Source organism: Opisthocomus hoazin, chromosome Z, assembly GCF_030867145.1.
Source record: "Opisthocomus hoazin isolate bOpiHoa1 chromosome Z, bOpiHoa1.hap1, whole genome shotgun sequence".
Classification (NCBI taxonomy): domain Eukaryota; kingdom Metazoa; phylum Chordata; class Aves; order Opisthocomiformes; family Opisthocomidae; genus Opisthocomus; species Opisthocomus hoazin.
The window spans coordinates 32,355,389-32,374,963 of record NC_134454.1 but is presented as its reverse complement, the minus strand read 5'-3'; the positions used below and the strand labels follow the sequence as shown (position 1 = coordinate 32,374,963).

The 19,575-nt window shown below is 42.3% G+C and overlaps 1 protein-coding gene across 1 annotated transcript in view; it reads right to left on the bottom strand.

Annotated features, from left to right (window-relative positions):
• Positions 1 to 19,575, bottom strand: part of LOC104335458 (PALM2-AKAP2 fusion protein) — a 230,588-nt gene that overhangs the window by 142,322 nt on the left and 68,691 nt on the right. Inside the window, 2 exon segments of the mRNA XM_075447212.1 lie at positions 8,584 to 9,288; positions 14,058 to 14,159. Coding sequence (XP_075303327.1) covers positions 8,584 to 9,288; positions 14,058 to 14,159 — 807 coding nt within the window.

Sequence of the window (19,575 nt, the reverse complement as noted above, 5' to 3'; positions counted from 1 at the left end):
CCTGAAATACATAAGACACAGAAGAAAACAGCACATTGTTTATTTTAGCAGTCCTTAAATTCTTTAATGATTATTTCTGGGGAATTATGTATGCTGTATGGAATACTTTCCTCAGCTGGGAAGTAAGTTGACCCAGGACATAGTGCCTTGCTGGCCAAAACCAATCCTTTATCTTCTGCAAATATGAAAAAATGCCATGTTATCCTAGAGCCACAGGGTCCGCAATATGGTTGGCAAAGTACCACATGAGAAGGAAAGGGAAAAGAGAAATGAGACAGTAACAGGTACGATGAGTTAATGTTTGTTGAAGCATCTAATAAAAGTAACAGCCAGAGCAGCAGGGCACAGTGGTGGAGAAAAGGGAAAAAAAACCCAACTGTGGAGTTAGTACTTTAATTCTTTTAGTGAGAGAGGCAGCTCCGGTGTGGTACATCCTTGAGATCACAGAACATCTTGAAGAGTGGTAGTTAGAGAGGAACACAGTAAAAAGACACAGAAGTGGGCGCAGTGAAAAGGCAGATTTATTTACTAGTAATACTGTACAGAGAAAAAAAAAAGAGAGAAGCCACAGTTACAGCATGGCTGTTGCTGGCAGTGATCTTGGTTTTTTATTTTTGTTTTTTTGTTCTCATTTTTTTAATCTGAAGAAAAAAACATAACAGTCAAAAAAGTACACTTCAGGTTACAAAGTACAGCAGCTATCCCCAGCAATTCTAATCCAGTGTTAGCACAGCAGTTTTTCCCCAACATAATGGGATTTTATTTACATTAGCTCACAAAGAAAGTGGGAGACGAAAGCTTAAAATAAAATCTCAACCACAACCTACATTCACCATAAAAGCTGCATTTTGCACAACATTTTCTTGAACCCCTATAAAGAGTCATTCATCTAAGGAGTGAACGTAGTTGGGAGGGGCAGGAAACCTTCAGAAATGTGTTCTTTGCCTTTGTCCTGACCTGCTCTTTCTTGCCTACCTTTGCTGCACTCACATTCAGTGGCCACTGGAAAAGCAAAAAGCTTTCAAATGCATTTATCTCCTGTATCTGCCCCAAAGTAGTGCCTATAGCCATACTTCCAAAAGAACGGGCAAGACTTGAGCCCAACATCAGCAAGCACCTTAATCATAGATACAGGCCAGTCTTAACATATCCTCAAGGCTATCCCTAACCAGCACACTTCAAGTGAGTGCTTAATATTAGTGGAGCTTAAGCTCTGCGTTCAATTGGGACTTCATAAAGTTGCACAAAACTGTCTTTATTTTCTAGTTTGCCTGTCTCTGACCAGCACGTTAAATTGGAGGGATACCAGTAGCTTCTTCGCAACTCATTTTACTGAGAATGTCTTTGCATGCTCGATCAGTCTGTGGGGAAGTTAACATTTTCTCCTGGCTCCTTCACCCTGCCAGTAGCAACTGGAGAATTAGGAGTTGGCTTGTCTTCTGCTCCTGTAAGTGGCTTCTGGATGCTGATATTTTATGCACTTGGGCTTATCTAGCTCATACTGGCTTGGGGGCCTTACTGCATTCCTACAGGAATGGCAAGAGAGACTAGCAGATTTACCTAAATAGTAAGATTTTAGTGGAACCCACTGTTTGGGCAAATCATGGGATGTCAGATGAATAGATAGTGAGAGTGTTCCTCTAGTATCAAATCTGCCCCAGGAATCTAGTAAAATGCAGGAAGATGTCCAAATGCTGAGGACAGGACACCATCCTTTTGTTTTGGGACTCATTCCAACAGGCCTGAAGTGAGTTTTCTAACTCCAGTCTCTCTTTTCTTCCCTGTCTTTGTTCATAGGAGACCACAAAAAGGGAAGCAGAGAGCGGAGGGAAAAAAAGAGCAGCTGAGCAATGGTGTCCAGAATGAGAGCAAGTGCAGAGACAGGGGACAGGCAAAGTCTGGAGCAGAGGTGTGCAGAGGGAAAAATTTGGAAGAAAAACTTACGCTGCCTCTTTTATATTGTATTTTTGTGCAGCTATGAAATTCACCCCACCTTCCTCAGGCACTGGGATTTTTGAGACCTCACCGGGGGGTTGTTTGCTTTCAAAGGAGACCATACTCTAAACCCCTCTCTGCAGCAAAGTGCACCAGTTTCACAACACCATCTAAAAATCTATCTAATTAAATGAGAAGACACAGTTAAAGCAGCATAAGCCTTGCTTGTAGCATATTATTTAAAGACCAGACCCTATAAGCATTTAAAGACCAGACCCTATAAGCATTTGTGCATGTGCTTAAATTTCACTTATCTGGGTCATCCCATTAAACTAAAACAGGGCTGCTTGGGTGTCTAATTTTATGCTCATGGGCAAGTCTTGAGGTCTTATAGACCTACTGAATAGATACGCAAGGTCTAAATTCAGGTGAGAATCACAAACATACCAATTCAAGTTAAAAATGTACAAATATACCTGAACTGGTGAACTCAAGTTACTTGGCTAATTCTAAAAAATTAATTGAGTTTAGTTTTTTTCCAGTTTCTGAAGTAGATTAATTCTTAAAACAAACCCCCAAATCCTCCTTGGAGAATAATTTGGCAAACAATTTCAGGAAAGCTTTGCAACAAAATAACAGCAAAACTCTTCAAAATAAGAGAAGCTTTTGCAAACTGGAAGAAGGGGCTGAGAATTCTTCACAAGTTTGCTTTTAAGAAAAGTGATCTATTCCTAAACTTCTGAACAGCCTAAGTGGAACCACCACAGGAAAAAAGCTATAGATTTTGCAAGACTCTTTGAACCCATGAGGAGAAAGGCTCGGTTTTATAATGCTTTGATTTTTAAATACAAGTGGGACATTTTTAAGAACTTCATGCACCCTTGTCACTATTTACAAGCTAAGTTATTATTCTAAATTTATATTACAAGTTGGATTTATATTCTCTTTGGACTAGATGACAATCCTTTTATATTCTAAACTTAATAAATTCAGCCATTTTATACAACTTTTTTACATACAAAAATTACAGTCCACATTTTTGTAGGGTATTGTAATAGCCTGCGACCTCTGATTAAGCTCAGAACTAAAGTTTACTCGTGCTGCCCGGAAGGCTCATGAAACATAATCTGAGCTAATCCTAAACTTTCTATTAGAGAGAACTGGTGGAAACTGAGTGAGTGTAGAAAAAATAAAGATGCCATATCTCAGCCTGTGGGAAAATCCTCAACTTTGTCCAAATAATGTTGGTCTACTCCTTCCAGTGGCACCATCTCTTTAATTTTCAAATCTCAACTTGGATAAAGCATGATAAAGTGAAAAAACATACAGTTCTCCTATTTAGCCATATCTCTGTACTGAAAGTAGATAGCTATTGCCTACCATGTTGGCTTTCTAGATAAAGAAGTTTGTCTAGCTATAGAAAGCATGGGTCCACTTTTTCTGTGAAATAAATTCACTTATTTAGCTGTGTTCATAGCACGTATATTGGATTCTACTCTTCTAACTTAACTCTTTAAAAAGTGTTGTGATCCTGCTTCCTGGAGAAAATTGTGGTTAGGTCTACAAAAGATCCCAAGAAGCTGGGCATTGTCACAAACATATGAAAAAGTTCAAAGGCTCAATGTCATGGGTAGAATGATATTCAGAAACTCAAACCCCATTTAGGGCTTGTATATCATTACAAAAATATTTATTCCTTAAAAAAATATGCAAATGTAAAATACTACATTTTCTATTATATCCCCACTTATTTTCCAAGTATACCATTTGGTTGTTGGACTAAATCAAAAGGCAAGAACACCTTTTGTTTCTGTAGCAACTCTGTATGCTGTCTTTCTGCTCTGATGAATTTGTTGTATCTCTACAATTTTATTTGGTAATGAACTTAGGTAGAATGGCAGGGGACTAATATATTAGGTATCAGGGCAGTCCCATTTAATATTTGCTCATGAATACCACTGCTGTGGTAGCAATGCTGACTCAGAACCTGATCCGACCAGATGCTAAGCACCATTTTGTTTTGTGTTTTTCTCAGCAGAAGTAGCAAACCTCAGAATTAGCTTCTAGGTCACACCAACTTGGACAAACTCAGCAGTGCATAAAATTGGTACAGGTACACAAATAACACCCAAACTACACCCTGTGATAATCGCTCATACCCTGATCTTGCAGACACCTCCACACATTCCTCCTGTGAGTAGTCCTGTTGACTGAAATAGGTCTACACACAGCAGAATTAGGCATATGCATTTTTGTTTGCAGGGCTGAGGTCTTCTATTGCACTGGTAGAGGTACGCTTCATGGAGAAGGGCTTATGCACACTTCTCTTGCTGGGGATTGAAAGATAATGTTGTGTTTATACAGCTTTGGAATACAGCCTGCACTTTTTGGGAAAAAATAAGGAAAAGAAAGATACAAAAAGAAGAAGGAAAACCAAGAGTGCTAAGGCAAACTGTCAAATGGCACATCATACCTACTTTGTCATTCATTTAGATAACATCACAAAGGCAGACCAGAGGAGTTCTGTAAACATACACCATACAGTACATCAGCCACGGGAAATTAAATAAAGAAAACAACCCTGTAATTCTTTTCTTTCTGTATTGATATTCTTGTAATTGAAAGAGATTGCCTAGCCACTAATCATAATGCTGTGTTTTCTGATTTATGTTTTTCTTCTGTAAAAAAAAAAAAAAAAAAAGAATGGAAGTAATATGTAGTGGTTTGCAAAAGAAACAGTCCCTGAATGCAAACACGGGACAACATGGAAAGTGGGTTCATAGAAACTTAGAAAATACAAAATATAAAAAAGTCTCGTAGGTTACTTTTTCCCAGTCTAGGAAAAGACACTGAAAAGAGGTTTTTTTTTTGTTTTTCTTACAAAAGTTAAGGCGAGCAGTTTGTTGTGGTAAAATGCTATCATGTAACCAGTTTCTGACTCTACTGTTTTGTATCCCCTCATGCTGAAACTGAAAATGTATGTGTGATGGCAGAAGTTAAACAGACATGAAAATGCTTAAAACAATACAAAAACACCTTCCCATAATGATCCTTACAAAAATCTCTCTCTGCTTGACCGTTGAGCGGACCTCTGCTTTCACGCCTGATTGTGCATGAATTTCCACAGGCAGCTTCCTGTCTGAGGGCGATGTGAAAACCGACCCCTTCGAAGCCCAAAGCAGCCCTGGAAAACCAGTTTACATTCATCAGCCTAGGCTAATGCATTTGAATTTCTCCGTAACTTGGCTGCAGGCTAATGGCTAGAACGGGCACGCCGATAGCCAGGCACGGTGGCTGCTGGGCTGCTGCCGTGGCGGAGGAGGATGATTGGAGTAAATGTGTTTCAGCCAACATAGCTAAGGCCCTCCAAGTTGAGACCGATTTGCTCCTGTTTCGTGTTTTTCTTGACCTCAGACATGGAACCGCCTTTGACCCATAAAGACAAACCCTATGCAGACAAGCCTTCAGCTTTTCTGGATCTTTTGGGGCCCATTAACCATGGAGTTCGTATGAACACATAAAAAACACTGGCCTTCCTAGGCACTCAATGTAAGCTACAAGTACTGAGCAGTAGGTATTTGGCAGGTTTAAGGTTTAAGGCTTGTGCTCTACTTCTAACCACTAAAGAGCCACTTCTGGACTCTTGTGTGCCACCATCTCCCCACCACGTTGTGCCTCAGATGGTGCAGTGGTCTCAGACACGTTCTGGTCCCAGGCTCAGCAAACATCTCCCAAATCTGTCCGCTAAGGGAGTCATCCCCAAAGTGCTGCGTCTGTGCTGAACCAGAAGGTCATCTGGCAGGGGAACACATGGCTGAAGAGATGCATGGACAGAGTGGGTTAGGGTAAAGACCACACCCCAAAGTTGCCAAGCAGAGGGCTTTGGGAAAACATGTTCACAGGGGAGAGGAGCAGCAAGGGAATAAAGATTGGGCTGGGAAGACACCGGGAGGCCAGAGTGGCCATGAAGGCGGCATCACGCCTGCAGACAGAAGGGTGGTGAGTAACGAAACGACTGGCCAGGCCAGGAGGAGATGTCTGGAAGATTTCCTTCTGAGTGTTACTGATGAGGTGAACAGACCCCAGACTGAGAGAACTATTGCAAAGCGCGCCTGGCTCCCGCAGTGCTCACGGAGCAAGGTTGAGATGGAAAGGGCTTCATCCCTTGCATTGCAGTGCTTTGGGGTCCTAAACGTGTCTGGGGACACCCTCGCCAGGCCACCCTGGGGCTGAAAACGCAGGGTCTGGTTTTAAGAAATGTTGAGATTTGTAAATGCTTAGCATTTCTGTGAAAAAAGAAAAACCCCATACAACCCATACAAAAAAAACCACAAGACACAGGTTGCAAGTTTCCAAGCAACAGCCACCAGACCTACTGTCACAATGCAGGGCTCAGTGGCCGTTACGCTCTTTGATAAAAATTAACCACCTAAGCCTGAGTCAAGAGATGATGTGCAGAGCTTCTGTGGGTGAGTTTGGTCCTTCTCCCATTGAAAAGCCCCTAGGGGAGGCGGAGGAAGAGTGTGGAAGTCTATTAAACATGGTCACGGCAGCAGATACGGCGGCCAGCAAAATTTCTGCAGGTGTCATACAGATGTGGCTGTCTTTTCCTACACTCCGCTTGCTTTTTTCTTCTGTCACCTGAGCAGTGGTGAGAAGTTACATTGACCAGCTCCACACTGACAGCTCAGTGACCCAATGCTGGAACTAACTTTTGCATTTTTTCTGTGTGTATGTTTTCAGTGTGCCTCATATTACCACCACTGTGAGCAAATGTCTTTTTTACTGGCACAGAAAGAAAAGAGTACAGAGCAAGAACTGTTTAACTGGATGCTCTGAACTAACAATTAATGCAGTATAAGCACCATCCAAGAAAGAACAGAAATATCATAGGAACCACCTCAGACTGAAAAGAGGCTTTTTGTTGTTTTTTTTTTTTAATTTTTTTATTTTGTTTTTCAGTTGCTGTTATTGATTTTTAAAGACTGATAGTTTCAAAGACACTTCAAAATAATCTTCGACACCTTTAAAAACTATCAGAAAATGTAAATCCTGATTTTTAATCTCACTTGTGTAGTTATAAATCCAGACTAACTCCACTAGAGTGAGTGAAGCTACACTTAAGTAAAACCAGTGTGAGACAAGAATCAGGCTCATAATATCTCACCGTGAAAAAGCTGGCTGCTTTTTCATTGTAGTCAGAAGAATCAAAGGACCAAGAAACAAGGAAACATCTACTGATTTTGGATGCCTTTGCCTTTTTACATTTTCACCTTGAGTTGTTTTTAACAGGCCTGATTTTCAGAGAGCAGATGAAGAAAAATTTACTGGAAATCAGGCCTCTTTTAAGTGTCCCACACCAGAAAGTGACGCATCCAAAACCACCAGCAGTTTTTGAAAATATTAGCCTTGAGGCTGCAGGATCTTCTCCCAAAACAACTGCTCCACCAAAACTCCGGTGGGCCTGCACGGGAGTTTCACCTGGGTAAGCAGGGCAGGATCAGCCCCATCATCTATCATTATGCAGGTGCACTGGAGGTACACCTGATGAGAAATTATGCTTCCCTAAGAATTACAAAATAAAATTCTGGCCTTGCCCCCATTCCCAGCACTGAGAATTTCACCACTGAATCCAGTGGGAACAGGGTTAGACAGTGAGAGAAGTTCATTTATATTCTAAGGAAATAGATAGTATCTCTCATCTACTGGAGTTCAGCAGGAAAACTTCGTGTATAAACATTGGCAGAGTTACTGAAAGGCAAGTAATTAGATCAGTGACTCCATTTCTGTTGGTGTGACAGCTGCATCTTTTTCATGTCAAGTTAATTTCAACTGTAATTTGGGGAGATGAAGTACGCATACAATACTGTAATCTGGAAGATTTATATAAGGCAAAACCATCATTCATACATCTTCTAGAAAGAATAATCAATGTCCACATTTGGTATCACCAATAAGCAGAAACGGCTGATAGGTTTTTCTGACACCGCAAACTAAAATGGAAAGTTACCATAAACAAAACCATGAGAACTTTTTGGGAAAGACTTGTCTGAGTTTTAGCAAATTAAAACAGTAAAATTATCTCAGCCTTCCCCACAAGAAATAAAAAATAAGATCTGTAAAATAATGTTTAAATGTGATTTTTCTTAAAAGGAGAAGCAATACTTTTTAAGGCTCTCATATCTGGCTGCTGTGAAACTCAGAATCCCACAAAATCCTAGGAATCTGATCAAGCCTGCCAGATATCCAGAGAAAATGTAAAAAGTGTTTTCATTATATATATATATATTATATATATATAAAAATCAAAGAAATATGAAAACTTTTGTTCCATTTCCCACTTATCTCTCACTCTGCAATATTACGGAAAAAAAACCCCCAACAACCAAAAAAAGAAGCAAAACCCACCCCACCTCCTCCCCAAATAGTACGTCTGATGGGAAAATAACCATGCGTTCCTCTTCCTGAAGAACTAGAAAGCAAAGCAACCCAACTGCAAGGCAATGGAGGCATTCACTTCCAGTTCACAGTATTGCAGTTAGAAGTACAGTGAGGTCTAGGTAAGTGATGGAGCAGGCGCTGCCTGGAGCGGGGAAGGAGGTGATCACATGACAATACAGCATTGACAGCGCTTTTTCTTTTGTGTACCTGGGGCGGCTTCCAAGGGCAGGCTCTCTTCCTTCCCCTCAGGAGAGGAGGGCTCTGTCGTGTCTGACAGGGGCCTGCCAGAGACCAGCTCAGCGGCATTCCCGTCCATGGTGGAGACATCTGTCACTGTCTTCTCCCGCAACGACTTCTCGTCATCTTCGTCGATCAGGACCAGCTCTGCCTTGATGGTCTCATCGTAGCCTAGTACTTTCTTCGTCTCCTCTTCGTCGTCGATGTTCTGGTAGCCCATAAATATCATTGTCACCGGCTGATCTGTGCTTGCCTCCGGGGCTTCGCCACCGCCGGGTTTGTCTTGGGACTGAGGGTTCACAGCATGCCCTTTGCTGGGTTTGTGTACCATTTCCAGCTTTGCCTCCTTGAAGAGCATTTGCTCCTTCATATGGCTAAGGTTTCCATCGGCTACCGTATTTCTGTCTGACACAGTCATTGTTTCATACCCTCCTTTTACACTTGATTGTCCAGCTTTTTGCATAAGTTCATCTACGTCCTTTGAGCTTAATTTATGTACTCCATTTTCTACCACTGTGCCACCAGAGTGAACCTCATAGACTACCTTGGTACCAGCATCATAGACTTTGAATCCTCTTTGATGGGCCTCATCTGGGCCAACAGGTGAAGCAGAGACAATCTTGGTCTCTCCTGTCTGTTTGTCTTTCTCCACATTAATTTCCATGGTGCACAAAGCTTGAATGAAAACAAGAGAGGAAGTGCATGTTACAACAAAAAAAGCCAGTGAATGGTTAATTGCCAAACAGACAAAGAAAACTACCATGCCCCTTCTCCTACCTCCTGCTTCTCAAGGGCCAAGCGTTCTGTGTTAGAGGTGGGATGTAATGCTGTGGACAGAGATAGTTACAGCTTTTTTTGCAGCTAGAGGCTACTTGCCCTGTGGAAAATGGGACCTAGTCTTCCAGCTCATGCTATGTGGAGCTGTCTCTAATCAAATAGGAGCACCAAGAGCACTTGGGTTAGGTGTAATTTAGACAAAGGAGGTGACAGCATGCAGGTTGCCCTCAACCTTTCCATTCTGACCTTGCCTCAAAATTCAGAAAGAAACTCGTCTCCATGAACATCTCTACTCTCTTTTTCTGCTCTACCATCAAACTGCCACTTAGCTGGTAATGAATTTTTTTGCTGCAACACCCAAACTGTTTTATTATCAATGCTTTTTCCTGCTTAACTCTTTCATCCGTAGCAATCATAACATATTAGAGAGGTGAAGAAACATTGTTTGCCCCTGTTCTACAGATGAGAAAACAAAATCACACAGGAATGGGATAATTTCTCTCACAGATGCATGGCAGGGCAAGTGTCTCAGCTCCCTCACCAAGGCATCAACAGTAATCTCTGCTTGCACATTAAGAGAATGTACATAAAGGCCAGGAAGTGCTCCCTAATTTGTTTGAATTAGACCCTAAGCACCATTTCCAAAGTTGAAGAAAAAAGTAGTAATGAACAGATTTTCAAAATGTCATGAAACAACAGGTAAAAACAATCATGTAAGGGATGCTGCTATCGAATAGCAAAGAAGCTTTTCTCGCGGTTAAGAAGGACGCAGTAACAAGACGAAAATTGTAGAGACCACACAGTAGGAATAGACAGGCAGTCTACATTGCTTTAACACCCGTTATGAGATACGATGGCATCTTACTGGACAGCTTCTCAAAGATAAACATACAAAGGTCTCACGGATTTTCCAGAAGTGGTCATCTGTTTAAGCATTCCTTGTATGCAGATGAAGACATTTTGGCTCCTGGACAGACATCCACAGACACTTAATTACAAATTACCACAGGCAGTGACAAGTGCTTGTGAAACTTACGGTGACCATTTCCACCAATGAACCTCAACGGTGTAATTGTGCTTTGTCTTAGCTGGGGACACCACAAACTGATGTGCTGGCTTTTTTTTTTCCTGACATATTTTCAAGTGAGTACAGAATATCCTTGCCCCAAGAACCAATGTAGCTTGGCATTCTTGTATTTAAAAAATCATGAATACAGAAAATTACTCTTGCTGTAGTATATTCCCTCAGCCTTACTCTTCACACACAGTAGATTTTTTTTAATGTATCATTAAAGCAAAGTGTTTCATCCGCAACAGGAAGTTTATCATAATGTGCATCATGACCCCCCCTATAGCTCTAAACAGAAAATTCATGTATTGCAGAGTGGGTCCGTCCTTGGCCCCAGGAAATGGTCTCCTCTGTCCCCAGGGAGTGCAGTCTGGTAGGCAGCCCAGCCAAATGGGAGTCTGGCCATCTTGCATCTGCTGAGACCTTGGTTGGCCCTGACAGGGCTGGTTAGGTTAAGTGCAATACCACGCAACCACCTGCACTGAGCCCAAGGATGGAGGTGCCAGTGGGTGAAGGAGCATCACTACTTCTGAGGGCAAAGCTTTGCTGAAGGCTGGACTGGGCTGCAGAAGTAGGGATTTCACCTCAGCCACTGCAAGATAGGGGTATATCCCTAAGGGCTGTGTTTTACCACTGCTTTGGGAGGTTTATGGACTAGCTGTGTCAATAGCTGTCATGACCAGGAGCACAGGATGCCCATTTTCACAATGAAGTAGGGATAACAGTTCTCTGATGTCCCCCTCCCCTCCCCGTGCTGGAGTTTTCACACCTGACCATCGCGCAGCAGCCAGGAGGAGGCTGCAGGGTGGAGAGCTGGGCTCTGCTCTGAGGTGTGTACCAGGACGCTGAAGGGCAGATGGCATGGACTGAAATGGGAGATTTGGGCTGGAAATCAGGAAAAATGCTGCTGCCCCAAGGCCAGTAGCAGTTTAGCCCTCAAGTAGGTAGGTCCGAGGAGCTGTGGCAAGCTGCATCATGGTGCAGCTCAGAGAGCAGCTGACATGAATCACTTGTTCGAGACTGTCTCAGCCCAGGAGCTGGTGGGCAAGTGTGCTTCAAGACTCATGCAAATAACTCTGCCCCGAAGCCTTTAATCCAGCTTGTAAAGGGTGATGAAATAAAAAGATGGAGGTGCCACCACTCACTTTCTGGAGTTTGTTCCCTTCTAGGTGCAGTTTCTTGAGTGGGAGGAGAAAAGGAAGAGGAATTTTGTTTATTGGCTTGGCCGAAGGGCGTTGGGTGAGTGGGCTCTGAACATCACTTGACCTCGCCACGGCTGCTCAGTCAGGTATTGTTCAAAAACTGCAAACATTACAGTAAAAAACATAAAAGTAGGGGTTGGCTGGCCTATGGTGCAGATGCTAAAACTGATGCACTGTCAGCTTTTTCAGTGGCACTCAGCTGAACTGAAGCAAAGCTGAAATATGAGGGAGAAACAACACATCCAGAAAATCACCTGTGATGGGCAGAAGTTTCTGATTTGCCCTGAGCACCACAGTCCTGCAGAGAAGGCACTGCCAGCTCATCGACTGGCCCCCTGCTACCTTCTTGGTGAGAAGCAGGGTCCTGAACTCCCTTGGAGCTCCTGTGCTTCTCTTCACCTTTGAAAAATGACATTATTGTCTGGGGCATGATTTTGCAGTAAAGGCTGCTGACTTGCCTGTGAAATGGTTGAGTGGCACGTTATTGCATGTATTTTTAGTGCAGAAGAGGGTGCCATCTGCCAGACCCTCCCTGCTTTAATGAACAAATTTCATTCAGTAGTGTGCATTAAAAGAAGGCTTGTATAATGTGCCTGAATTCAGAAGCAGAGAGGGAAAAATCTGATAGTTAAATTATGTGGACCTGGCCATATGTAAGAAGAGTTGCAAGATACATGTTTTTATCTATGGTATGGAGTACTGATAAGTAACAATATTCTACTTAGTAGGAAGACTTTGGGCAACAATTTCTAGCACTGCTTTTAAGACTGTCCTACTGGCTGATCTTATCTACAAAGTTAACAAGTGTGGTCCTTATGTATTCTATGTTTGGCTAGTTTGCTTAAGCTTTTGCCACTGTCAACATTTTCATTTCTTTTACCTTCATTTCAACACCAGTGTTTTTAAGATATTGACACAACATGCGGTTTACGACCTGCCCCAGGGATGACATAAGTGAGTTTCTTAGAAAGCTCTTCACTAGTGAAATGCATTGCCATGGGAGAAGTGAGGTGAGTAACAGAACCTGGCTTATCTGCCTGGTGCGTCATGTTCATTGTCTGCAGCAGAACCTAGCAGCCCAGCTTGTCAAAGTAGCTGAAAATCAAACCACTGTTGATTTCTGAAATGTCTTTATTTAAGCAGAGCTTATTTACTGCAAAATGTGCTCTATTAATACAATACAAAACTATCTGACAATAGAGTTGAATCTGAAAGCAGTACTTGAAGATGACAGCCTGTATTCACAAGTTTTCTGCACAAGTTTTAATTACAGTGTAACATAAGGCAGTGCTTCACAACAACAAGATCCCAACGTGCAGATGATAGGATCTGGCTTCTGCCTATTACATGGATTCAGAGGCTGTTCTTTTAAAAAAAATCTTATTAGGCTTTGAGCTTGTTTTAAGACGGATGCTTACAGTCTACCTCTGAGTACATACGCTGGTGCCTTTCTTTAAGCTATTGCACACACATGATATTCTTACCAAGGACTACATGAACAAGGCTTTTGGGTTACTGAAAGAATGAAAGAAATTACTGCATTCTTGGTGTTCCCAAAATGGCACAAAACACACAGGGAAAAGCTTGCTTTTAAGACAGATCAGGGTAAACAGTGGTGGAAGGGAAAATTTTGGAATGGCTTGCAACAGGACCTCTGAACAAAATGATATATCCTGCAGCTGTGTACAATGTCTTAGCTGCAGCCATTGCTTTGCTATAATTGACCCATTCTTCAAGTAAGCCACCTTTCATTCCCACTCCTTGGGACACCCCTGAAGTAGCCACCAGCAATTTGGTCTTGAGATAGGGAATACATTGTTGAGAAAAGCAGCATCTTGAAAATAAGAAAAGCATACAGCTTTTAACAATCACCTTGTTACATTGAAGACACATAATCAATCTGAAAAATAAGTGTTGCAAAATTCTCTGTATGACTCCAAGCACAAAACACGGCGTAATTCTCCCCACCTTTTCCCCAAGAAGAAATAATGATATACAAAGAAGTATAGAATGACATAAAAGTTTGAAGCATATATGGGGTCTTGTGAGTGCCTGTCTGTCTCGTTCATCCTAATGGGAACTGCATGGGACAAGGGAGGAGACAAAACTATGGGCTAGATACCATGTGTTTGTATCAGCAGAGATGGAAAGAACCGAATGTTTCCATGCAAAAAAATTTGACACGTTTCCTATGCTACTTGTATGTAGTTCAGCGACACTGTTTTGAGAGTAGTTATTGCTGCTCAGAAAGCCTTGACTTATTTACAAAATACAAATCAAGTGGCATTTCCTGGCATTTAAACAATATCTGGACACCAGACCCATTAAGGTAATGTAACAACAGAAGTTCATGGCTACTAGACTGGTATTGTAATATTTTGTTCCTTGAGACTTACCAGCTACTCTGCTTGCTCCGTCCCGCCCAGGAACAGGGTCTGCTGATCGTGAATAGAGGGTTGGGAGTTCAGGGATCTGGGAGTAAATGTAATTTACTGCATCTGGTGTCAGAGAACAGGAAACAGTTAGATTCGTGCTACGAGCCCCAGTGGTTTCATTGCTTAGACAGCAGAGCGTTGTCAGCCCTGAAAATAGTCACTGGAGCTTTGTTCTAGATAATTGGATCAAAGCAAACAAAGTGCAAAGTCACTGTCGTGTGATTGGTGTTCAATAGACTAGCTGAGGCAGGAGGGAATGGGTCCAGATGACTCAAACCTTGTGTCAGTTGAACACATAAAATTATTTGTCAGGAGGTTCTCGATTTATCAAGTCTGTGACCTTTAAAATGGTAGGGAGAGAGGGGGAAGGTAAAGAAGAAACCTAACGAGATACCCAGAATACACGACATTTCAAATAGAAATTTCAAAAGCCTAAAATTGCTAGTGTTGACTGAATGGGATAAAAAGCCAGGTCTTTTGCACTGGTTGTTTCTGATATTATTGAACTGGCATCTGGCTTTTTGTTCTTAAAAACAAAATTTAGCTAATAATGAAATCAGATATAGATGCTGATAGGGTGCCTGTTGTGAATTTCAGTAGGTGTTAAGTGCCCACCAGTTCTGCAGTGCCATCATTCACTAACAAACCCTGAACTAATAGCAAGCTATCTTAAAGGACTTACTTGTTTTACTTGAGCTTATGTTTGTTTAGCATAAGCTGAATATGCTCTTTAGAAAAGACGGTAAAGAAATTTGCAAATATTGACTGGGAGAAGTTTTTTGGCTGGTTAAATATGACAAGATAGCATATATCATTCTGCTTAGGATTCAGTGGCTGAACTAAAAGCAGAGCTCAGAGGAGAGATGTGCAATTAACTGACTTACAGTGCAGGTGCTAAACCAAAATGAAAAAGAAAAAAGAGAAAAAATATCCCGTTATCTCCTAACAATTGAAAATATTTTCAGTTTTGTATGGAAACCTAAATATTCAAATCTAAGATCCTATCTGGTGTGAAACAGAGCATGCTTTTTCCTCCTAGGGTACTTTGCTGGTTATAATTTCACTTGTTGAGCCCTTGGTATGGCCTGGTCCATGTGCAGGACCAGGGAAGGAGGCAGAATCTGCCTTCCTTGAAGCCTCTTGTTATTACAAGCAGGTGGGACAGGAAGACCAGCGCAGACCATTAATGTGCATTGGTGAAAAGAGAGAGAAAATGAAGTGTCCCATTGTAGACTGCTTGACTGCATGTGGTGAAGGGGGATTGTTTCATCATGTTCCATATGTGCCAACACACATCCCAGAACAAAACCCTACATCTGGTGGCATCCTCAGCAAAGACATGATGTGCCACCTCTAATTCCAAAGCCTGCTCCTTTGGCAGGACAACTGGGCCTGGTACTAATGAAATGGTTTTATGGCCTTAACAGTCTGCTGTAGCTGCCAGTGCTGCTGCGTGCAAGGACGATAGTAGTAACAGTCCCCAACAAGACACTCTGCCCCTCCATGGAGCAATGCAGGTGGCTCAGGCAAGGAGGTGCCCCATCATCCTTCCCGTATCAGAGGAGGATAGCACCGAGGTACAGTGTAAATTCATTCCAGATATCCAGGAAGTTAGTATGTAAGTTCAGTTGTAACAGGTGATTTGAAAAAAAACTCAGCCAGGGAAATATTATTTTATTTCATACTTCAGTGGACAAAAGGCAGTCTTGGCAAATGGGCTTTTTTGTTTTCAATATTTACTGTTTCTTCAAAGTTTTTTATTTTTAGCAGTAAAGCCTAGGAGAAGTAATTGCTTAGAACAGCTGACTGAGCAATGGCCAGCAACAGCTGCTTTCTTTTGCAAGGTTTCTTGCCTCTGATGAGAAATTGGTACAATGGTTAGTGTTGTTATTCTGAGAAATATCACCAGCAAATGAGCAAGCCATTAATGAAAATTGAAGAAATTTCTCTGAAGAAAGAAGCAGGGACTGTGTTTCTGGGGCAGAATAACAAGGCACTTTGTGTGCTGGAAATGGCAAAAATTTAGTAATTATTCACCCCATAAAGTGTACTGCTGGAACAGTAGCTTCAGTACACTCTCATCCAGCAACTTGAGTGACAGACCTATCTGTCCACACATGGGTGTAATCAATGCAGACTTGTAGTGCTTAATTAACCATCCTTACTTCTTTTGCAGTCCATGAGAATAAATAGGCATGGTTAGGGTGCATTTTTCATCCCAGGGCACTGCAGGAGCCAAAATACAAGTGTTTGTTTTTCCCCAGGGCCTGTACAGGGAACTGAGCTGACCATCCTGGCAGCTAGCATCACTGATGTCTAGCAGTAAACAAGATCAGTTGTACAGCTGGATGGTGGAACTCTCACTTGGATGCTGTGTGTGTCTGTGGACCTTAGTAAGTTGGGGCTTTTTGCTTTAGAAGACAATACCTCGGTACGTGTTAGGTGTTCTTAATATTAACTTAGTTTAGAAACTTCTCTGGATGTTACTTAGAATAAAATATTAAAAAACTAGCCTCAGGGCTCCTGACCTTCTCTCATTATTGTCCTGAGAAGAGAACATTGTGGTGGGGGTGGTGGGGTTAGGGTTCTTGGTACTTTCTTCTGAAGTGTTGGTGCTATGTGTCAGAAATCGGATGCTTGACTAGAATAAGTTGGGGCTTGGTTAATTCTGCCAGTTCCTGTCTTGTCCCCCCACCCAGACAAAATGAACCTGTTTGTTTCCCTTTATCTCACTGGCAAGAAGGTCTGTTTCATTTAGCACCTTTAAAAAGGATAGAAGAGATTAATTTTAAAAGGAGCAAATGAGAAGGAAGAAAATTAGCATTTCCCTCCCATGAAACATAAGACAGAACATAAATTAAAGCATTTGAAATGACCACATTCAATATCTTAGTTACAACCTTTGATGAGTTATTAACATCTAAGGATGCCATAAAAGATGTACTGTGGCTTTTGGTACTACTTACAACAAACTGCAATTTAGGACTATGGCACTCTTACATACTCAGGCAGACAAGTGCTTGGGAAAACATATGGGGCAGATAATCCTTCAAGGGTGCTTACACAAAACTAAACCTTCAGAACTGCTCAGAATAGCTCCCACGCAGAGGCTTGTGGCCAAATGTCAGGCGAGCTCATTTTCCACGGGCTGGCTTATCTTTAAAAAGTCTGCCTACCACTAAAATTAGCGGTAGGTCTTCTGCAAACACTGGCTCGCAGGGAAGTGCTGCTCCACCTGCAAAGCACTGTGGGGCTCCACAGCGCTGTATCAGAGGGACCAGAGATTACAACCCTCTCCCTTATGTTTGTAAGACCATGAACAGAGGTTTAAGCAGGAAGCTTTGCTAAAAGCTGAATAGCCTCACTCTGACTTTGTGAATCATGCTTTAAACTAAAGAACTTGGAAGGTAGAGGTTGCAGTTGACACCTGTATATCCATAAGCAACAGGGTAGATGAGTGCACCTCCCAGAGCAGTAATGAATGCTCCCCAACCCTTTCCAAAGGCAAGAACCCTAAGTTCAGCCACCTCAAGTGTGGTATACCAATGTATGTGATCTGGGCAAGAAGCAGGAGGTACTAGAAATCTGTGCCTAATCTGAAAGATGTCATAGGAATCACAGAAACTTGGTGCGAAAACTCACATGATGGGAAGACCACAGTGGATGGTTACAGTTTCAGAAGGAGAGGAAGGGAAGAAGAGGAGATGGAGTTGCACTTCATGTGAAAGAGAAAGTTGAGTATATAGAGGAGAGCTCTGGAGACCGTGTCAGTTCTACTGAATGAATGCCTTTGGAACAAGATTAGAGGGATCATCACCAAGGGGGATCTTCTGTTAGGTATCTGTTACTGAACTCCCAGTCTGGATGACGAAGCCGACAAAACCTTACTTTGGCTGCTCAAGGAAGTCTTGGGCCAACAGAACCTGATCCTCATGGGTGGCTTCTATTACCCAGACATTTGTTGGGGAAAAAAATTGGTGCACAAGCCGTACATCAGGTTCCTGGAATGCATTGAGGACTGCTTCCTGACAGATGCTGAACATGCTGACTAGCAGCAGCACATTGCTAGATTTATTGCTCACAAACAGAGAAGGCTTACTTAACACCACAACTACAAATGGTAGCCTTGGATACAGTGACAACAACATTGTGGAGATAAAGATCCTACTGAGCACACTGAAGACCGGTAGTAGGACAAAGACCCTGAATTTTAGAGGAGCCGACTTCAACATGCTCTGAGCCCAAATGCAATGGATTCTATGAGAAGCATCCATGGAGGGCAAAGGAGCTTGTGAGTGCTGGGAGTTACTCAAGAGTGCTTGATGAAAGCACAAGAATGGTCCATCCTCTCTGAAAAGGGAAAGGAAGAAGGCTGAAGAGAAGACCACTGTAGCTTAACGATGAGATTTAGGTGTAATTAAAAGCAAAAAAAGAAGCATACTTTAGAAAGTATGGAAAGGCAGCCAAATAGCCATTGAGGACTGCAAGAACCTTGCTAGGGCATGCAGAGATGCAGTTCAGAAGGCTAAGGCTCAGCTAGAACTGAACTTGGCCAAACATGTCAAGTACAACAAGAAAGAGTTCTTCAAATCTGTGAGCAGTAAGCAGAAGCACAGGGAAGACAGAGGGCCATTACTAAACAGGGCAGGGAAACTAGTCTCTAACAAAGCCGGTAAGGCAGATGTTGTCAATACCTTCTTTGTCTCTGTCCTCACTGCCATAGCTGGACCTCAGATCACAAGATCAAGTAGATACAACAACTCATGCGTTGTCCTGCCAGTAGTGAAGGATGGGCTGGTCTGTGGCCTCTTGCAAAGGCTCATCCCACTGAAATGCATGGGTCTGGTCACAACACCCCAGTGTGTTAAGAGCAGTGGCTGACATTGTTGCAATGCAACTATCTATAATATTTGAAAGTCACGGAGATTGGGGGAAGTCCCAGGTGACTGGAAAAGGGAAAATGTCATACTTGTCTACAGGGAGGGACCAAAAGAGGATCCAGCAAACTAGAGGCCCATCAATCTTACTCCATTCCCTGGGAAAGTGATGGAATGAGTCCTCCTAGAAACTATTCCAAACCAAATGAAGGAGGTGATTGGGAAAAGCCAGGCTGGATTGACCAAGAGGAAATCATGACAGACTAAGATGATCACCTTCTACAACAAAATAACATCTTCTGTTGACATGGGGAGAGCAGTGGATGTTGTTTACTTGGACTTCAGCAAAGATTGACACTGATTCCCACAGCCTTCTGGACAAGCTGGCAGGATACAGATTGAATGAGTGGTCTCTGAGATGGGTGGGAAATTGGCTAACAGGCTGTGCTCAAAGGGTGGTGGTCAATAGTTTTCACTCAGGTGGCCAGAGGTGCTGTGATTATGGCAGCTATAGATGCAGATCAAATTAAAAAATTACTTAAAACCCTACAATTGAAGAACAATCGCTGATGAGTTTTTATAGGACATGTGGAAAGCACTCT